General features: G+C 32.7%; 1 protein-coding gene across 1 annotated transcript; it reads left to right on the top strand.

Annotated features, from left to right (window-relative positions):
- Positions 1-18,219: 18,219 nt before the first annotated feature.
- Positions 18,220-19,668, top strand: LOC127705513 (ankyrin repeat domain-containing protein 50-like). Its single transcript, XM_052209841.1, has one exon. The coding sequence runs from the start codon at positions 18,220-18,222 to the stop codon at positions 19,666-19,668; it is 1,449 nt and encodes a 482-aa protein (XP_052065801.1).
- The last annotated feature ends 297 nt before the right edge of the window (positions 19,669-19,965 follow it).

Below are 19,965 nucleotides of genomic sequence, written 5' to 3'. Positions count from 1 at the left end.
TATTATTATCATCCTATTTCCATAGTATTCTATCTGTAATATGTGTTTTATCTATGAAAATTTTACAAAAATTAAGACTGTTTTGTAGTATAAAACCATTCATATGATTCCAAATATATGATTGGATTTGTTTTATTTGTTCTTATATTTTAGTTATATTCTTATGAATGATTTTACACCAACACCAGACTAACGCCTAACTATTCTGACCAAATCCCGTTTAATACAGGCTCAGATAATTGCTACCTCCCTGATGCTGTTAGTCAAAGACCATCATTCAATATTAAAAAAGTATATAAGAAATGTATTTAAGCCGTTGATACTGTCTTCATAGGTCAAGTGATTATATTGTAGTAAATATTTCTAATTTCCTGAAAGATGAAGCGACTCTAGTGCCTAATTTACAATTGTTGTACGACACTATTTATCACTTTGGTTCTGACTCAATAATCAATTTTAAGTATCTGTATCAAAAGTTAAATAGAATAACTGATATTAATTTTAAAACTCTTCCCAATGAACAATATACAATTTATTAAAAGCAAATACGAAGAAACAAAGTATGTGTAAAAATCCATGTCGATCAGCCATTTACTATGTCATATACATATATTTATCCCGAGAAAGATCAAAGCATGTATGATAGTTGATGGAGTGTTTAAGGACAAAATATTTTACAAGATGGGTTGCATGAGCGTAGCAATAACTGTTTACACTTATCACAACTATTTTCTTGAAGCGTGGTTTATGTCAACTTTTATTGTAGGTAGATACAGGGGACCTAAAATTTTCCCAATCTTAATTATCAATCACAATTTATTTGACTAATAGTACTGCAAAAAGTAAAATCACAAAAATACTGAACTCCAAGGAAAATTCAATCAGAAAGTCCCTAATCACATGGCAAAATCATATGACAAAACACATCAAACGAATGGACAACAACTGTCATATTCCTGACTTGGTACAGGCATTTTCAAATGTAGAAAATGATGGATTGAACCTGGTTTTATAGCGCTAAACCTCTCACTTGTACGACAGTCGCATCAAATTCCATTAGATTGACAAAGAAAGATGCGTGAACAAAAGGTCACAAATAGGGGCACAACAACAACACGAACCCCACCAAAAACTGGGGTGATTTCAGGTGCTGCTCCACATGTGGCACCCGTCGTGTTGCTTATGTTATTACAAAGTCGGTAAATATTCGTGTGTATTGCTCCAATAATTTTGATGAAGATTAGAAAGTCGCAATGTCTGACTTTAATGGTCAAAGTTTACATTAAATCCCTCTGTGAAATTATATTTTGACTTGCTATTTCATCAGATAAAAAATACGGAGACTTAAAATGAATGTAAACGAGTCATATAACCACTAGATACCAATCACGTGGATGTAAGCAAATATAGGTCGCCTTCGAACAATGAGCAAAACCCATGCTGCAATATATTATAATCAAGGTATAAAAGGTCCCGACATAACAAAATGTTAAACACAATTCTAAAAATTATCTTATTAATCAAAGAATATGTACAAAATTACATCGACACAATCAAATTAATTGTGGAGCAACTCGACCTAATGACTGAACGTCATAAATGTAAATATAAATGATGGAGCAAATTGACGGATATGAAATTTTTAATAATCAGAACACATCTAACGAACGGAAAACAACTATCATATTGCTGACTTGTCACCTTTATCGGTGGATTTTACATAGATAAATAAAATCGTATAATAAAAAAGCCTTTTTGTGCTTCATTGTTACATTTGTTTGTTTTTCTAGTGATTAAAATGATAACACAATGTTGACTGCTGTACACCTATTTTTTACATTTTTGCCTATTGTGTCTGTTTGTATTGTTCACGCATTGTTGTCAATATAATGGAATGTGATGCGACTGTCAAACAAGTGAGAGGTCTAGCTAGCTATAAAACGAGGTTCAAATAACCATGGTCTACATAAGAAAATGCCTTTACCAAGTCAGAAATATGACAGTTGTTATTCATTCGTTTGATGTGTTTGAGATTTTGATTTTGCCGTTTGATAAGGAACTTTCCTTTTTGAATTTTCCTCGGAGTTCAGTATTTTTGTGATTCTACTTTTTTTTGTACAAGCTAGGACAGCTACCTTGAAGTTTTAAAGTTTTATTCTTGGATGGTATTACATCTATGTCTTTAGCAATATGATGGTTCTTAATAATAGGTACATCGACACATACTTTGAAATTGAACAAAACCTTTTTTTATAGATTTTAAGGTACTACCCGCAATCGTAAATAGAGTGGTACACCTTAAACTGACAAAAGAAACATTTTATGACCAGACAAAAATTGAAATATAGATATTACTCTTTCCTTTAAAACAATTTCTAATCGTGTGATGTTCCGGTACACTAAATTCGTTAACTAAGCGTCTTTTTCGAGGCCAGGTTCAATCCACCGTTTTCTACATTTGAAAATGCCTGTACCAAGTCAGGAATATGACAGTTGTTGTCCATTCGTTTGATGTGTTTTATCATTTGATTTTGCCATCTGATTAGGGACTTTCCGTTTTGAATTTTCCTTGGGGTTCAATATTTTTGTGATTTTACTTTTTGCAGTACTATTAGTCAAATAAATTGTGATTGATAATTAAGATTGGGAAAATTTTAGGTCCCCTGTATCTACCTTCTCTCTATTTCGAGATTACTTATTATGAATTTTGTCAAATGAAAACCTTTTGTCTATAGACAAATAAGATTCACAACTTATATTTCGCATACAAAAATCTATTTATTCTGATTTCATCCTTATGTCCAAATGATATATTTTTCTGTCACCGGTTACAGATTAATACCATAACTGATTATACTTTAATTTAAATTTATTCGAAATAAATCTTTTCAAATTGGATATATATTTGTTATACTTCAATGTCTAAATATTTGATAGCGAATGAACTCATAAAATTTAATGAACTTTTTTACTATGGTTCGATAAAGATTTGGATACAGAGAGGGCTTTAACCAATAATTGTTTATCTGCGTTTGTTACACGTGATTAGTATGGAATAATGGCAACAATAGTATACCGTTACTCAAAAGTAATTATTCGAGGAAGCAAAAAAAGAAAATCAGGAAAACAAACACCGAGGGAAACACATCAACTTTAAGAGGAGAACAACAGAAGAACAGAAACACAGAACCAACATACATAGAAACGGATTTAAGTAAACAATTGCTATAGTTACAGGACATTTAAAGAAAAATGAAAACATATTCAGTATTTCTTCAGTAAATATTGGATATCTTCCTAAATCATCGTCATGTTTGTACTTTTCCCTACTCCCAGGGGAAATTTTCAGATGCTTTAATTAACTAATTCAGTTTACAGTTCTTTGCATAATTTTTCAAAACAATAATTTCCTTTGTCAGCTAACTTTTTTTTAATCTAAAGCGCCACAAATTTTATTTCCATAAGCTAGAATTATTTTCTATATCTGGTGAAATATATGTAGTAAGGTTTCAATTTTTGGTTAATGACCTTTAAATATTTTTTAAATTTTGAAAAGGGCTTTGTGTCCTCTTTTCAATAGATTATATTTTAGCAATTGCCTCTGTAAAGCACCAAGAAGTACTGAAGTTTATTCTAGCAATGTATACTAGTTATAAGTTTTCAACATATTCTGCTGTTTTCTGCTCTTTGGTTGGGTTGTTGTCTCGTTGACACTATCCCCATTTCTATTCTCACATTATTAACATTGGGTAATGAGAAAAACTACAGAAAATGCTCGAATAGGAATAAGATGGAACATTTCATCAACATTAGAAAATCTTGATTTTGCCGATGATCTGGCTCTATCACATACCCACCACCATTTAAAAGAGATAACAAACCGTCTTAATAATTTTGCCAGTCAAGTTGGACTAAACATCAGTCAAACGAAAACAGAAGTCATGACCCTTAACATCAATAACCCAACTTCTATCCTTATAGATAGAAAAGATCTTCCAATCACAAAAACATAAACATACATAGGAAGTACAATAAAAAACAATGAAGGTGCAGGAAATGACATCATGCACAGAATAAACAATGCAAGAAATATTTTTAGATCACTAAACAATGTATGGAAATCATAAACTGTACCAGAGTTGTGTATTATCTACTCTGTAATTCTGAAATCGAACCAAACACTAAGGAAGAATCCTGCGCAATTTCTGGCCAAACAAAATATCCTATGAAGACCTTCTAAGACTGTAATCAAGATAGGCACAATTTTACTGAGAAGGCGTTGGAAATGTATTGGGCATGTGATAAGAAGAGATAGAAATTCCATCAATAGAATACCATTACATTTGACTCCAGAAGGAAGGCGTAGGCGAGGAAGACAAAAAAATAATTAAAACATACTGTTGAAGAAGAACTGAAGACCATGAATAACACATGGGGATCAGTTGAAGAGATGGCAAAAGAGAGACAATGGAAACCTTTGTTCCTGTCCTACATGACAATGGCATGCCGGGCAGTAAGTATGTTTCGAATCAAATCGTTGTATCTGTAAAAAAGTATAAAGGTTTTTATTGATTAAATTAACGACATCTGGACATTTGGATAGTATTGCTGTTTTTATCTGGGTACAAATGTAATGAAATTGTGAAGTCTTAGGAATTAGTACAGCTTTTTGCGTAGAATGGGGCAATGGCGATTCAATTTTTAAATCACATAATCTAATCCGGAAGTTAATTTTATATTTTGGCATTCGAATTTTAACTGTGATATTAACTAAAGCTTTAATTCCTGGAATGACATACCAAGACGCTTAGTCATTATCCAATATCCCGGAATTCCAAGTACGTGTAATCTAAATGTATTCTTAAAGAGGATGTTTGCATGCTTTATTGACTCTCAAAAAAGCCTCGTGACAATTCGTGTTCGCCCAGTAACAAAAATCAGTTGATTAAAAGTTGGAATACTAGTATACACTTTATTTCTCAATATCGTTGAAGGAATTTATGAAATTCATTAATTCCTGCGCTCACATTATGAAATGCGAAATATTTTTTCATGCGAAATTGGTTCATAAGCAGGTCGATTAATCAAGTTTTCAAATTCCTTTTTTTACCTATTAAGTCTGTTTTATTGTCTTCTTTCCTTTTATCCACTTCTTATTCTCATACCTTTGGAGATATTTTTTAGCCATGGCGTTGTCAGTATATTTTCAATCAATGAGTTTAACTGTCCCTCTGGTATCTTTCGCCTCTCTTTTAGAAAAAATCGGAATAACTACTTCTTAATCTATTTCTTCAAAGTCAGGAATCTCATCGGTGCCATCCGTTGTTTTATAATGAACATTGAAATATATTTCATAAATATGTATGTAAACTAGACCAATAAAGCCATGCTTCATTTAATATACAAACAAGCCATTAGAATTAAAACAAATTGTAAATCTCTCCATGATGAATATGTTGTTTTTTCTGTGGACAAATATTCAAATAATATTGTCTTCGTATGTAGGCCGTACTAATATGTAATACGAGTAGTCTTGTAAAACAATAAGAATAAATGATCACTCACAAAAACATATCATTTGACTAGGCATGGCATGGCTTCAACGATCACGATATGGAACAGCAAATTTTTATTTCTTACTGTTTGTATTATATACTTGAGTTTCACAAAATTCAAAAAAATAACGGTACATTGCGGGCTCATCTGCACGTTCTACAAAAAAATTTGTCCATTAGGTTTTCCGCAATGATTATAGTCTTTAGAAATACTGTGAACCTGTTTATTCGCGTAGTGGTATTAATCATATGATGCTTCTAAAAAACTTCTGGAAAATTTTTATTTTCAATCTTTCACTTTAATTAATACTATCAAAACTTTTGAATTTTCAACCCAATATACCACCATTCCCAATGTGAAATTGAAAAATCGTCTAAAAGAAATTATCAACAATGCTTTTCATTATAAAAATGGTAGTATACGCTATAAATTTCATTCATTTTAGCATAGTTTGTTAAGAGTGAGCAAAAAGGTAGAAAATACTACAAAGAAGAACAAGTGATCAGTAGAAGAACAAAGAAGTTAAATCATTTAATCTCACATTTAGAAATATTGATTTTTTTTTCTTTCTTTTCATTAACAACCCAAATTTTTCTGATTGAGTTCTATTGGTATATATTTTTAAAAATTTAGAAATTAAAAAAAAAAAAAAAAAAAAAAAAAAAAACGCGGCCTAATCGGCCTCATTTCAGACTTACACCTCAAATTTTGGATAAACAGTATCAGAAACTGTGACAAACGAGACGATTTTAGTTTTTGTTAAATTAACAATTTCCACCAGCTCAGAAGCAAAATATCAACTTCACCTGCATATATATACACTTCCCAACTCATTCGGTTTTTAAAAGATTACAGCTGCTACTCAGGTTAATAAAACGTCACCAGTGTCTGAGCAGAAGGTTAACGAACAAGGAATATGTCAGAGAACGCCTCGTCTTTAAAATAAAAAGATCATCGAAAAATGCGTTCACTTTGTTGATAAATATTACGATCAATTTCATAATATTCCTAATATTCTAGGTACTTTATCTAAATTGCATGTTATAGTGTCCTTTTTTTTTGTAAATTATAAACCTTAACTGTTCAGTCCAGTCTAGATAATATCATTTTGGCGTGGGTGTGTACGTACTTATGTATCCCGCCATTATATTGTTGTGTTGTGGTCATTTGTTTGTATTCAAGTTCATGGCTTTCATTTTTGCTGATGTACTTTGTCTAAATGGCATTTAGTTTTTTCATTGTATACATATTTGTTTATTTTCATTCTGATTAAGATTTATAACACAATGTTGCATGCTGTACCCCTATTTTTTTCTTTTTTATTTATTATGTCTGTTGTGTTCTCACTTTGTTCTCAATATCGTGCAATTTGATGCAAATGTCATACAAGTGAAATGTTTAGCTAGCTATAATCCAGGTTTCATCGACCATGTTCTACAAAGAAATATCTGTAATACGCCGGGAATATGACAGAAGTTCTTTCCATTCGTTTGATGTGTTTGAGCTTTTGATTTTGCCATTTGATAAGGGACTTACCAATTTGAATTTTATTCGGAATTTGATATTCGATCGATATTTTTTTTTTAATAATTGGACAAAAATATAGCCAATCTTTGCTTAAAATGACTGCAACACAATTTACCATGACCCAATATTTCGAATTTTATTTAAAACAAGTATTTTCTAAAATCCTGAATACTCCACCTGTAATTATAGGTTTTACCAGAACACACCCGCTATATCGCGGGTCCGTGACTGAATTAAAGTATATAACTATGTGTAAGCCTTATTTTAGCCTGGATTTTTAGTATTGGTATTGTCATCTGCTTTCAAAATTTTTCTGTTTGAACCCGTTGACCTGGAACTTATCAATTATTGGTAATATTAATTATTTGGAAAACAAAAGGGCCTGGAATGGAGTAATTTTAATCAACAGCATTGTCCTATATTGGTTATAAATCAAGTTGAATCATTTGATTCGCCGTTTTTACGTCATGCCGGCTAACAAATTGGAAACTGTGCCTATACGCCTTATTTTAAGTCTAGATTTTTAGTATTCGTATTGTCATCATATAAAGTCATGCTGATTAAAATACTACAATAGGAAACAATGTGACAATGATTGAATTTAGTAGTGTCAACCCAGTGATTATGACCCGTGTATATAGCAAATCCTTAATACACCGTTTGGTGGTGCGCATGACAGATGCGGAACGTACAGATAAGGTAATATGTAACAGGTGAATATACTATTGGTATCGGTATCGGATTCGACCCGGAACTTGTTAATTATTGGCAATATTAATTATGTAGAAAACAAAAGGGTCTGGAATGGTGTAATTTTAAATCAACGCCATTGTCCTATATTAGCTATATATAAAGTTGAATTCTTTGATTTGTCGTTTTTAACCCATGACGGCTAACAAATTGGACCTCGTTATTTTAGTATTATAGATAAGGAGTGAGAATGGGATATCGCATGATATCAACTCGAGTTATTTATATAATATAATAATACACGAGCCTTCTTAAATAAAGTAACGAGAGTTGGTACTAAGCGATATCCGATTTTCACAAGTTGTTGAACCTATTTGTCTTATGGTCAACGCTCTCAATGTTTTAAACTAAAATTCCGCGAAATGTTGATCTAGTCTTTAACACATTCCAGTATGACGTCATTTGTCCTTTTCTTGTATCAAACTTTAACATCAGACATCTTTTTAAGACTTTTTGTTCGCTTCAGAATGACTACAACCTTAAAAGAATATTTGATAGTGTGGCTGCAAATATGGAACACTATTGAATTTACCTAATCTTGTAGAATGTTTTAATTTGTTGCACAATCGTCGTGGTGTTTCAAAAATCAATGAGGACACAGTTGAGCAACTTAAAGTGTTTGCATTAATTTGACAGTTCGATAAAAGAACGTAGTTATTTTGTAAAAGGCAAATGAAAGTACCGTTATCAGGAATGTGTGACTTAAAATCATGTGAAGGTAGCACTGCTGGTTTTTTTTATACATAGCCTTCATGTCGTAACTATATGACAATGTTGTGTTTATTTTATCATGTATAGAAAAAAAATCATAGACAAGATTCGCCAATTCACAATTACATTTAACTTCATTAGCTGATTATTTTAAGTTATAATACGACGGGTACCACATGTGGAGCAGGATCCGTTTACCCTTTAGGAGCACCTAAGATCACCCTCGGTTCGTGTTTCTTAGTCATTATTTTTCTATGTAGTGTTTTGTGTACTACTTTTTGTCTGTTTGTCTGTTTCTTTTTTAGCCATGGCGTTGTCTGTTTATTTTCTATTTATGAGTTTGAATGTCCCTCTGGTATCTTTCGACCCTCTTTTTAAAAAAATGTGACTATGCTTAATTGTCTCACAATATGCATAAAGGACAAGGTACGATAAGGCCTGTTTTGCCCCCCCCCCCTCCCCCCCCCACTCCCCCCCCCCCTATTTTCTCATTTTTCGGATTCGGTTTTGGAAAGCTACTTATTATGTTAAAATATTCCCTGAGGTTTGAAGTCTGTTTGGATGAACTTTAAAAAAACAGGCCTTATCGTACCTTGTTCTTTGACATATGCATCATTTATATAGTAATGACAAGAAAGAACTAAAAGATATTTGTGACATTTAGCTTTTGGAATACATGTAATGTGTGTGAACATTGAATCTATTCGGAGATTTAACTGTTATTTTGTTAATGGAAAAGTAATCTTTTATACCAGTGAGCTTACAGCTCATGTTTTAATGATACACGTAAAACAGCTATCCATTTTGTGCTGATATGCAATATATTTAAAATGACTTAGTTTTTGTACACAGAAATGTTACGACTTAAAATGAAAAAGTATGTTTAAAATCATTCAGGCTTATTTTTTTTTTTGTGAAATGAAATGATGTTTTCGACTTTGATAAGATAAGTTTTTTTTTAAATTTCTTTTTTGTTGGTATAAACCTGTAATTGAAAACAGAAACAACCTTTACAGATCTTGAGATATACAGTAGTAAAGTACACAAATAATTCAGATATACGGTATACTATCTAATGACTTCTTACATTTCAGGTTCTTGGATTTGGTATAATACATGAATCTTGCTGAGAAGCAATATTGGGTTGATATAAAGTAACTCAAATGGCAGCGGCGTACCTGTCAACAGAGGAAGAAAACTATGTCAGAATGAGTTTGTTAATCACGGGGGTTTCCCCACGTGGAGTAAGATCTTTGTTTGATAGTGAATTTGCACCAATATGCCTTGATGCCTCAATAAAAAAAGAGTATACCAAACTGAAAGACCTTAAATCAAAGCACATAATAAACCAGTCTCAGTGGAATCTCCTGTTCCCAAGAAATCCAGGTAGGTACAGAAATCTGATTTTTATTCTGCTCAATCAAAGCCTATTACCAAGACATCCTTTCAAGAAAAGAGATGTGTTTGAACAAATGGATGCACGTGTAAAACATCAAAAGAATAACAAATAATCTACACAAATAACAAGAACCTTTATACTATACAAAGTGTTAGACTATTCGTGATAAAGTAGATAAATAGTCACGATTGGTTTTTTTTTCAAAAATATTACAGATTGATGAACTTCGTCAAAATTAAACATGCAAGTTATTTTGTTTGTTCGACAAAACAGCCTCCTACAGTCAATTCATGATATGCCAGATAAAGATACATATACTGAAGGTATGCATATTGTTCGGATTTAGATTTTCAATAGATTTTTTCACAAATGACAGGCTGTTAAAATTTTGGATTAATTATTCATGGACTTTCTCATTAACACCTCGAACAGGTGTCTAGTTAGAACTTTTATAGAAAGCTGATTGTTTGTTCATATACCCAACGTTTGCTTTTTGTCATAATTGTGATTTCTTGTTATTGCTGACACATGACAGGATGCTGAAAATAGTTATATGTATACCCATGTGACAACAACTCCAATAGTTTGCCTTTGATTCTAAAAGTTTAAAAATCACTTTTAACCTAATACAAACAATGTTCTCTCATCAGTTTGCAATTCATCAGAAATAATTGTTAACTGGTTATTTTAAGTCACATTCATTGTTTCACCCCCTGTTAACTTTGAAGAATTTGGGTCATGAAGAAAATTAAAAAAACTATTATCCTTGAACATTGATGGTGATGATTGGATAAATTCCTCTGAGTGATGTCTCAATGGACATCCTGATTTCTATTGTAAGACATAAAGTTGAAAGGTCAAATATCCCTTTTATTGTTGGTCAGGTGTTCAGATAGGTTGCAAGTTTTTGCACCTAAGCACAAAAATGGGCATCTTAATTTTAGAAAAGTGTGATAAAAGATACCTATAATGCTACGGGTTATGGGAAAAAAACTAGAAAATACACTTTTGCCATCTTCCTGATTAAAATCCAATTTTAACAAATATATCCCTCTGAAGAGAGATAATTTTATTCCTCTTTAAAGGGTGAATTACTCTCTGAAGGTATCATCACCATATAGGGTGTGTGTTCCCAACCTGTGTAACGTTTAATTTATAGAATTAAAAAATGTACATGTAAGTATGAGTAAGTAACGGTAGCAAGAAGTAATCCTGGAATGAGCTTCTTCTTGATTACATTGTGTAAGATACGGTCAATTTATTTGTCCTAAGAATGTTTTTTTACCTAAAACTGTAGTGCGATCATCGAATAATGCCTTATTTAGTACTAGCATTGATTTAAAATTCAAAGGTTTAATGCGAAACTACCAGACATATAATGCTAGCCTGTTATTCAGACCTTTAATATGGTGATGCATTCTGCCGTTACTAATATTTTGGTATTGCACAAGGTCATGCTATTTTCATAATGCATATGACATCTTTCCTAAAAACTCTTTAAATGTACTGATGGATAGTATATCCTTCCTTAGCACATACAATTACGTTGTTCACATTATCTATATTGGGTTTTGTTGCAGCAAGCCTCGGACCAATAACAAGGCCCATACAGAAATATTCACGTAATTATATCATAGCACAAGAAAATCTTCAAACACAAATAAATGAGTGCGTATACTAGCCTGTCGACAAAAGATTCAATTATTCGGATGACATTTTGTGACATTAAACTCACCACCAGTAAGTTCTTAGATGCCTCAAGATGTCAGAGTATACACTAACTATTACATTATTCTTATATACGTACACTTTGTAGGAATGATTGGTTTTATATTACTTTTTATGACTGTGTTTAAAATATATATGTTTAGGACGTTTCTGATTAAGTGCCTTCAGAACATGTTTTGTTAACCCCAACTAGACAAACATCACCCCTGAGTATTTGTTTTATATGTGTCCGCTCTCTTATTTTTAGATGTTCCCGATTCAAAAACGTTTGATGTCACGTTGATGATAACATTACTTCGACATTTGACTCCTATGATTCCTCCTGCTGGTGGATATGACTGTTTACCACATACAGTTGAAGTCACACATGGTGCTGATTTGTCAAGAATCAAGTATTACAGGAACTACTTGGCTCATCTAGATGATGGGAAAATAGACACTACATTCTTCAATACTGCCTGGATTGATATAACTGGTGTATGTAATGTTATATTTTTTTCTCACTTAGCCCCCAAAAAATGGTTACTTTTGCCTTTTGTAATCATTTATATCCGGTGATTTTAATTTTAGTTCATTTCTATGTTTTTGGGTTTAGTATGACGTCCATTTTCACTGAACTAGTACATATTTTTTATTAAGGACCGGCTAAGGCCCGTCTCCGGGTCTGTGATTTTCTCGCTATGTTGAAGACCATTCGGTGACCTTGGCTGTTTTCTGATTCTTTGTTCGGGTTGTTGTCTCTTTGACACATTCCCTATTCCAATTCACACTTTTTTCACGTACTTTTCTATCTGTGATCAATTAATTAAATATAGATTGATATCATACGCAACAGGTGCGAAAGATACCAGACACAACATAGAAAACTAAAGACTAATCAATACGATCCTCGCCAAAAACTGGGGGTGATCTCAGGGAGGATAAGCAGAATCTGCTCTGGCACCCGTCGTGTTGCTCAAGATATTACAAACCCGGTACATAGTCTAATTCGGTAGATCTAATTCGTGCAAAGGGAACGGGATTGTAGTTACGACATAAGGAACATATCCTATATCATCTATGAAACGGTTATTCCATAACGATCAACCAACTCGTGATGGCGTCCGTAAAAATTACGAAGGGATGATTTCAACTTCACCATTTAGAACTCTTGGTTTAATAGCTTTCTTGTAAGCAGCAACCCTCTATCAAGAAAATCATGATAGGAAATATAAGCCCGGGATTATCGTTACAATTGGGAGATATATATTCCGTATGCAGGCGCAGATGGAATGTTGCTACATAGAAGTAGTAAGTTCACAAGTGGGAGGCTGTAATCCTCTCTTTTGTCGTAAAGTTTTTTTTCAACCGACCCTCATTGTCAATTTCTAGATGTAAATCAAGATATGAGGTAGACTTTACTGTATCCTGTATCTCTAGTTCGATGGGATAGATGCGTTCACTTTAGTCACCAAATTATGAATTGTTTAGTGAGAGAACATCATCTATTAAGCGGAAAATAAATTTTAAGGATATTGCTAACTTCTTTCTACCTAAGATATTCCTGTATACAGCCAGCCTCATAATAATGAAGAAACAAGTCTACAAGAAAAGGGGCACAATTGATTCTACCTGTGTGACGTTTACATTCTGACGTCATACGCGCGATTCAACGTTAGAGCCATGTTGATCTAGCAAGTCGGTCCCAATGCTTAAAACCTTTCAATCGTTTATGGGTGGATTAAACATAAATAAATAAAATTCAAAAATAAGAAAGTAATGAATGAGGTTGTGACATTTGATATATGCCTTTTTGTGCATCTTTGTTAAATATTTGTTTGTTTTTATTGGTATTAAGATACTGTTACATTCTGTCATTATTGTTTATGATATTCTCGTATTCTTTTCTTTCATTTTGCTAATGTGCTTTGTCTATATGCCTTTTGGTTTAATTTTCCATCGTTACATATATGACGTGGCTTTATACTTATACATCCCGTCATTGTATTGTTGTACTATGGTAAATGTGTGTATTCTTGTCTTTAATTTTTACTAATACGCTTGGTCTGTATGCCGTTTTGTGCTTCTTTGTTACATGTTTGTATGTTTTTTGGTGATAAGGATTATAGCACAATGTTGACTGCTGTATTATTGATATTTTTACCTATTGTGTCTGTTTGTTTTGTTCACACATCATTGTCAATATAAAGAAATCTGATACGACTGTCATAAAAATGAGAGGTTTAGCTAGCTTTACAACCAGGTGTAATCCACTATTTTGTACACAAGAAAATGTCTGTACCAAGTCAGGAATATGACAGTTGTTATCCATCCATTAAATGTGTTTTGGCTTTTGATTTTGCCATTTGATTAGGGACTTTCCTTTTTGAATTATTCGTCGGAGTTCGGAATTTTTGTGATTTAGCTTTTTATATCAAGTTTGGTAATTTAAATAAATATCTCTACATTTTTCGTTTACATTTAAGACGGCACCATAACCACTTGTCAGCTTTTTTTTATGTTGCACTTTTTTACTGTAACTTACATTGTTTATAAAAGTGAAGAACACAATTGCTTATTTTTGTACTGTTACTGTCATGGTATTGAATATTACGAGACAAATAAGGTTAACATTACAGATGGTACACAATTCAAATTCTTGTTGGAAATTCTTCTGTAACGAATCCGATTTCAGATATGCCATTGACAACGACTTTCCAATTTTCCTGCACTTAGAGTGAGACGCGTAGATAAATTTGTAGGTATATACATCTATACAAATATCTAACTTTACACCAAAAAAGTGTTAGTACCTTTGTGTTTTTACAGGCCCTTGTTAGATTTGGAGGACAGAAAATGAAACAGGATTGTGACCAGTTGAAAATCAAACATCTAGATCAGACCAGCCAAGAAATAATGAACGCCATCAGACGTTCTTATGATGAAATCAGAGAATTAAAGGCATCAGTTAAAAATTTGCAGTCGTCTGAAAAAGAAATGAAGAAGTCATACGAATTATTACAAGAAAACTGTGAAGAAGTGCAACATTCGCATGTAAGGCTTCAAAAAACAGTGGCGACCTATCAGCAGGATACAGTGCCGTGGAATGTTAGAGGTAAATATTTTAAATTAAAAGCTGTAAGGCTAATAATTGTTATACAATGGTGTAACGCACAGTTTATAATTCTTTTTTGTATCCTGGTATGCTGTCGTAAATATAAAGAAGGTGTCGTTGTTATTCTGTGGTTTACATGTTGTAATGTTCTATTATTTTGTTTATTAATGTGTTTCTCTGTCTCGTGTTTTCTTTCGTCTATCTGTGTTGTATTTCTGACACGTAGTGTTGTCATTTACGCAGTATTTTTACCATTGCCATATAAGCGGAAGGTTTGGCCATAAAACCAGGTTCAAATCACCATTTTTTGTATTAAAATTTTCTGTACTAAATCAGGAATATGGAAGTTGTTATCAAATAGTCCGTTTTTATGAATGATGATGTTTGTTTTAGTTGATGTGTTTCACTCGAATTTGGTTTGTGATCCGGATTTGTTTTCGCTAAACGATTTATGACCATTGAAAAGCGGTATACTGCTGTTGTTTTTAAAATATTATAATACCCACTTTATTATATTCTATTTCAAATTTATATCTAATAGGTTAATTTTTATTCACAAAAGAAGTGTATTTTCATGAATAACATATGCACGATTCATCAATTTTTGACACCTAGTAACTCAGAAATTAGAACGTTGACCAATACTTTTGATTATATTTTAAAAAAGCATGGCAAAATTGTCAATTTAGGAAAGTATAAGTATAAGAAATTTTTATCTCAGGAAATATATAGTTTATATGGTTTTGTTTTCCACACATGCGAAAATTTACTTAAAAATAACTGCCAAACAAAAGAACAGCAAATGTTTCGCACTTACTAATATTTGATTTGTTTTCTCTAAATTCAAAGTATCGATAGTTTTCTTGTTTTTCTGCGCACTGTTGTTTGTCTGTTTGTGGTTTTTTTTTCATGCTATGGCGTTGTCGGTATATTTTCAACTTATGAGTTTTACATGAGCCTTTTGTATTTCTCCTCTCTCTCTTGACATATGGATAATATTTTGACATCTGTCATTTAACTTCATGGTAAATAACAATTGAGCATGGTGTAAAATTTACAAATTGTCAACATATAATTTATTCAAAAAGTGAAAGTATGTCATATTTGGAAATCTGTCAAATAACTATTAGACACTATTTGTCCATGATGTTTATTAATATTCTATGATTATATGTCTCTTCCATTTAATACTAGTATGTAACATTTATTCTAAGTATTTTTTTCAAATATAACGGGAAGAGGATATTTTCTTATTTAATAATTATATGAAGATGTGGTATGAGTGCCAGTGAGACAGCTCTCCCTTTAAGTCACAATTTGTAAAATGTAAACCAAAGTAAAGTCTTGACTCACACCGAAAAAGTGCTATTAAGGGTCAAAAATGATGTGTGTAAAACAATTCAAATAAGATTATAAGTTTCCAGAATTCTAAGCTAAGGCAGATTGCTACTTTAAAAAAGAGGCGAAAGACACTAGAGCTACATTCAACTCAGAAGTCGAAAATAAACTGACAACGCCAATGATAAAAACGAAAAAAAGACCAACAGACAAACAGACAAACAATATTACACAAAACTCAATATAGTTTTGACAAATCCAGAACCCCACCAAACATTAGGGGTGTTCTCATGTGCTCTTGAGGGTTAAGCAGAACCTGCTCCATATGTGGCACCCGTCGGGAATCTGTTAATAAATTCTTGTCGTCTGTTGCTATATATCATATCATATTTGTTTTTCGTGTATTATTTTGGTCATAGTTCAAGTGTTGTCGTTTGTTTTTCCGTTTGAATTGTTTTACATAAACATTGCTGGGCCTTTTATAGCTAACTGTGCGGTTCGAGATAGGTTAAATGTTGAAAGCCGTACGTTGACCTATAATTCTATGTCATTTTGGTCTTCAGTGTAAGATTTTCTCATTAGCAATCATACATTATTTCAAACCATTATGAATTTCTAAATTTTAATCAATGCCAATAATCTGGAGAAATAAAAATATTTTGTAGCACAAAACAACAAAATTCTTGAAAAATGGAAAACCAAGGATCGAATGTTTGTAAACACAAGAGCTGCCAAGCATGTTCTGCAATCTTTACAGGAGAATAGTTGCGTAACCGTAACTGCTAGTTCTGGTGTAGGAAAGACTGCCATCATCCAGCATGTGGCTTTAGAAATGGATGTCATTGGATACGATGTACTTCTAGTGACAGATCCAGGTGACATTGTAAAATTTTATAATCCAAACAAGAAAACCTTGTTTGTTATTGATAATTTATGTGGGAACTTCTCTTTAAACCAGATTGATATCAAAATATGGGAGCCAGTGGTCAGTCGCATAAAGGAGTGTCTTGAAGATAAACATACAAAAATTATTGCAGCATGTAGATTGCAAGTGTATCTAGATGATAAGTTTAACACATTATCAATGTTTAAATCATGTGTTTGTAACTTGTTGTCAGATACCATACGCTTGTTAATACCTGAAAAAAAATCAATAGCTGAGGTATATCTCAAAACTACAGCTTATCAAGTTACAGATTATTATGACTTGTATGATTGCTTTCCACTTTTATGCCAATTATACCATGAAAATCCCACACTTGATTTAAAGGATTTATTTCAGAATCCTTTTTCCGTTTATGAAGCACAGGTTGACGAGCTACAGAAGAAAGGAATTTATGCTAAATATTGTGCCTTGGCTTTATGTGTTGTATTCAATAATAAAGTGAACGAAGACATATTGACATTAGAGATTGGTGAAGAAACCAGAACCATCATTGAAAACACGTGTGAGGCGTGTAAACTTGATAGAGGGACATCAAGGCTTCTTTTGAAAGACGAAATGGATTCTCTTTTAAATACATTTTTACAGAAACAAGGCACAACATTTTGTTACCTAGAAAACCAAATCTTCTACACAACTATGCATGATAAAGTATTCGACATTCTTGTTAAATAGTTTGGACAGAAAATATTCGACTGCTTGATAAAGAATGCTGACAGCGGTTTGATTCGGGAGAGATTTTTACTGGACAGGAAAGATGACATGGGTCAGTTCATCACTTTTGTGCCCTCTAAGTATCATCAAGTGTACATGCAGAGAATGATTGACGACTGGTCAAAGGGAAAATTACAAGATGTATTTAATAATAACAATATGAAGATATATCAGTTCAGACAGAGATTCTTGAATTATTTGAATAAATATGACATATCTTTTCAGAAGAAATTAGTTCATACCTGTGATCTGAATTACAATAAGTATAATTCTGTAGGGAATCAGGTACATGATAAAGACGTTATGTGTGACACTGTCATGTTACAGTGTTGTTCTATAGGAGACATTTCAATGATCCTGTTTTGTCTCGGTCATGATGCTAGTATGGACCAATGTGGTTATCGTGGTCAGTCCCCTTTAATGATTGCTTGTAGATATGGTCATACAGAAGTAGTCAGAATGTTGTTAAACAAGGGAGCAGATTATAATAACTGTGATAATCAAGGTTGGTCACCTGTTCTGATAGCTTGTGCGCACGGTGATAAAGACATTTTGAGACTGTTGATAGAGAAAGGAGCAGATTATTCTAAATGTAACAAAATTGGTCAGTCAGCTGTGATGGTGGCTTGTTTAAATGGTCATACAGAAATAGTAAGAATGTTGTTAGACAAAGGAGCAGATTGTAATGAGTGTGACAGTTATCATCAGTCACTTGTAATGAATGCTAGTCGAGATGGTAATAAAGAAATAGTAAAGATGTTGTTAGATAGATACGCGGACTTTAATAAATGTGACATCTTAGGCAAGTCACCTGTAATGATGGCTTGCATACATGATCATACAGATATACTAAGGATGTTGTTAGACAAAGGAGCAGATTATAACAGATGTGACACTTTTGATGAGTCGCCTGTCATCATGGCTTGTATACATGGTAATACAGAAATAGTAAGGATGTTGTTAGATAAAGGAGTAAAATGCAATAAATTTGACAAGTATGGTCAGTCACTTGTAATGAATGCTTGTATTCATGGTCATACAGACATAGTAAGCATGTTATTAAACAGAGGAGCAGATTTTACTAAATTTGACAGGGATGGTCGTTTACTTATCATGGCTTGTATCTATGGTTATACAGAAATAGAAAGGATGTTAGACAAAGGGGCAGCTTATGATAATACTTACGATAAATGTGGCAACCATTATAGGTCACTAGTGATGACAGCGTGTCAACGAGGCCATATAGAAATAGTAAAGATGTTATTACACAAAGGAGCAAATTATAACACATTTGACTATTATGGTCAGTCACCTTTGATGATGTCTTGTGAACATGGTAAAACAGAAATAGTAACAATTTTGTTAGACAAAGGGGCAGATTATGATAAATGTAATAAAGTGGGTCACACACCTATGGGCATAGCATGTAGACGTGGTCATACAGAAATAGTACGGGTGTTATTAGACAAAGGAGCATGTTATGATAAATGTGACAATAATCGAAAGTCAACTGTCATGATGCCTCGTAGACATGGTCCCACAGAAATAATTAGGAAGTTGTTCTTCGGAAAAGGAGCAGAAGTATTAAAAATGTTTTTAGACACAAGAGCGGATTATGATAAATGTGACGATGATTGTCAGTCACCTGTACTGATAGCTTGTAGATATGGTCATACCGAAATAGTTAAAATGTTATTAGACAAAGGAGCAGATTATAACATATATGACAAAGATAGTTGGTCACCTGTAATGATTGCTTGTAAACATGGTCATACTGAAATAGTAAGGATGTTGTTAGACAAGGGAGCACATTATGATATACATAATAATGAGGATTTGTCACTTGAAAGGATCGCTTTAGACAATGACCATGCAGATATTGCAAAGATTTTATTAGACATGTTATAAGAAAAATATCATAATATCTATGTTTTTCGTTTATTCACTGGTACTTACGGATTGCAGGTGTGGTTATATATAGACAATAATAGTGCATTGACTTGACATATCAACGATATAATGATGAGGCTTAGAAACAGGCAAATGCGAGACACAGCCATGCTTTTTCCCCGTTTCCGGCCGAATCCTTTTATCGTTGATATGTCAGGTCAATGCACTATTATTGTCTTTATACTGCAATCTAGAAAAAAAAACATTTTCAATTGTTGTTTAAGTGTTAAATGTTGTTTATTTGATTAAAATAGT

The sequence above is a fragment of the Mytilus californianus genome, unplaced genomic scaffold, assembly GCF_021869535.1.
Source record: "Mytilus californianus isolate M0D057914Y unplaced genomic scaffold, xbMytCali1.0.p SCAF_6, whole genome shotgun sequence".
Lineage (NCBI taxonomy): Eukaryota > Metazoa > Mollusca > Bivalvia > Mytilida > Mytilidae > Mytilus > Mytilus californianus.
Note: the sequence above shows the minus strand (reverse complement) of the source record. Positions and strands in the feature narration are given on the sequence as shown.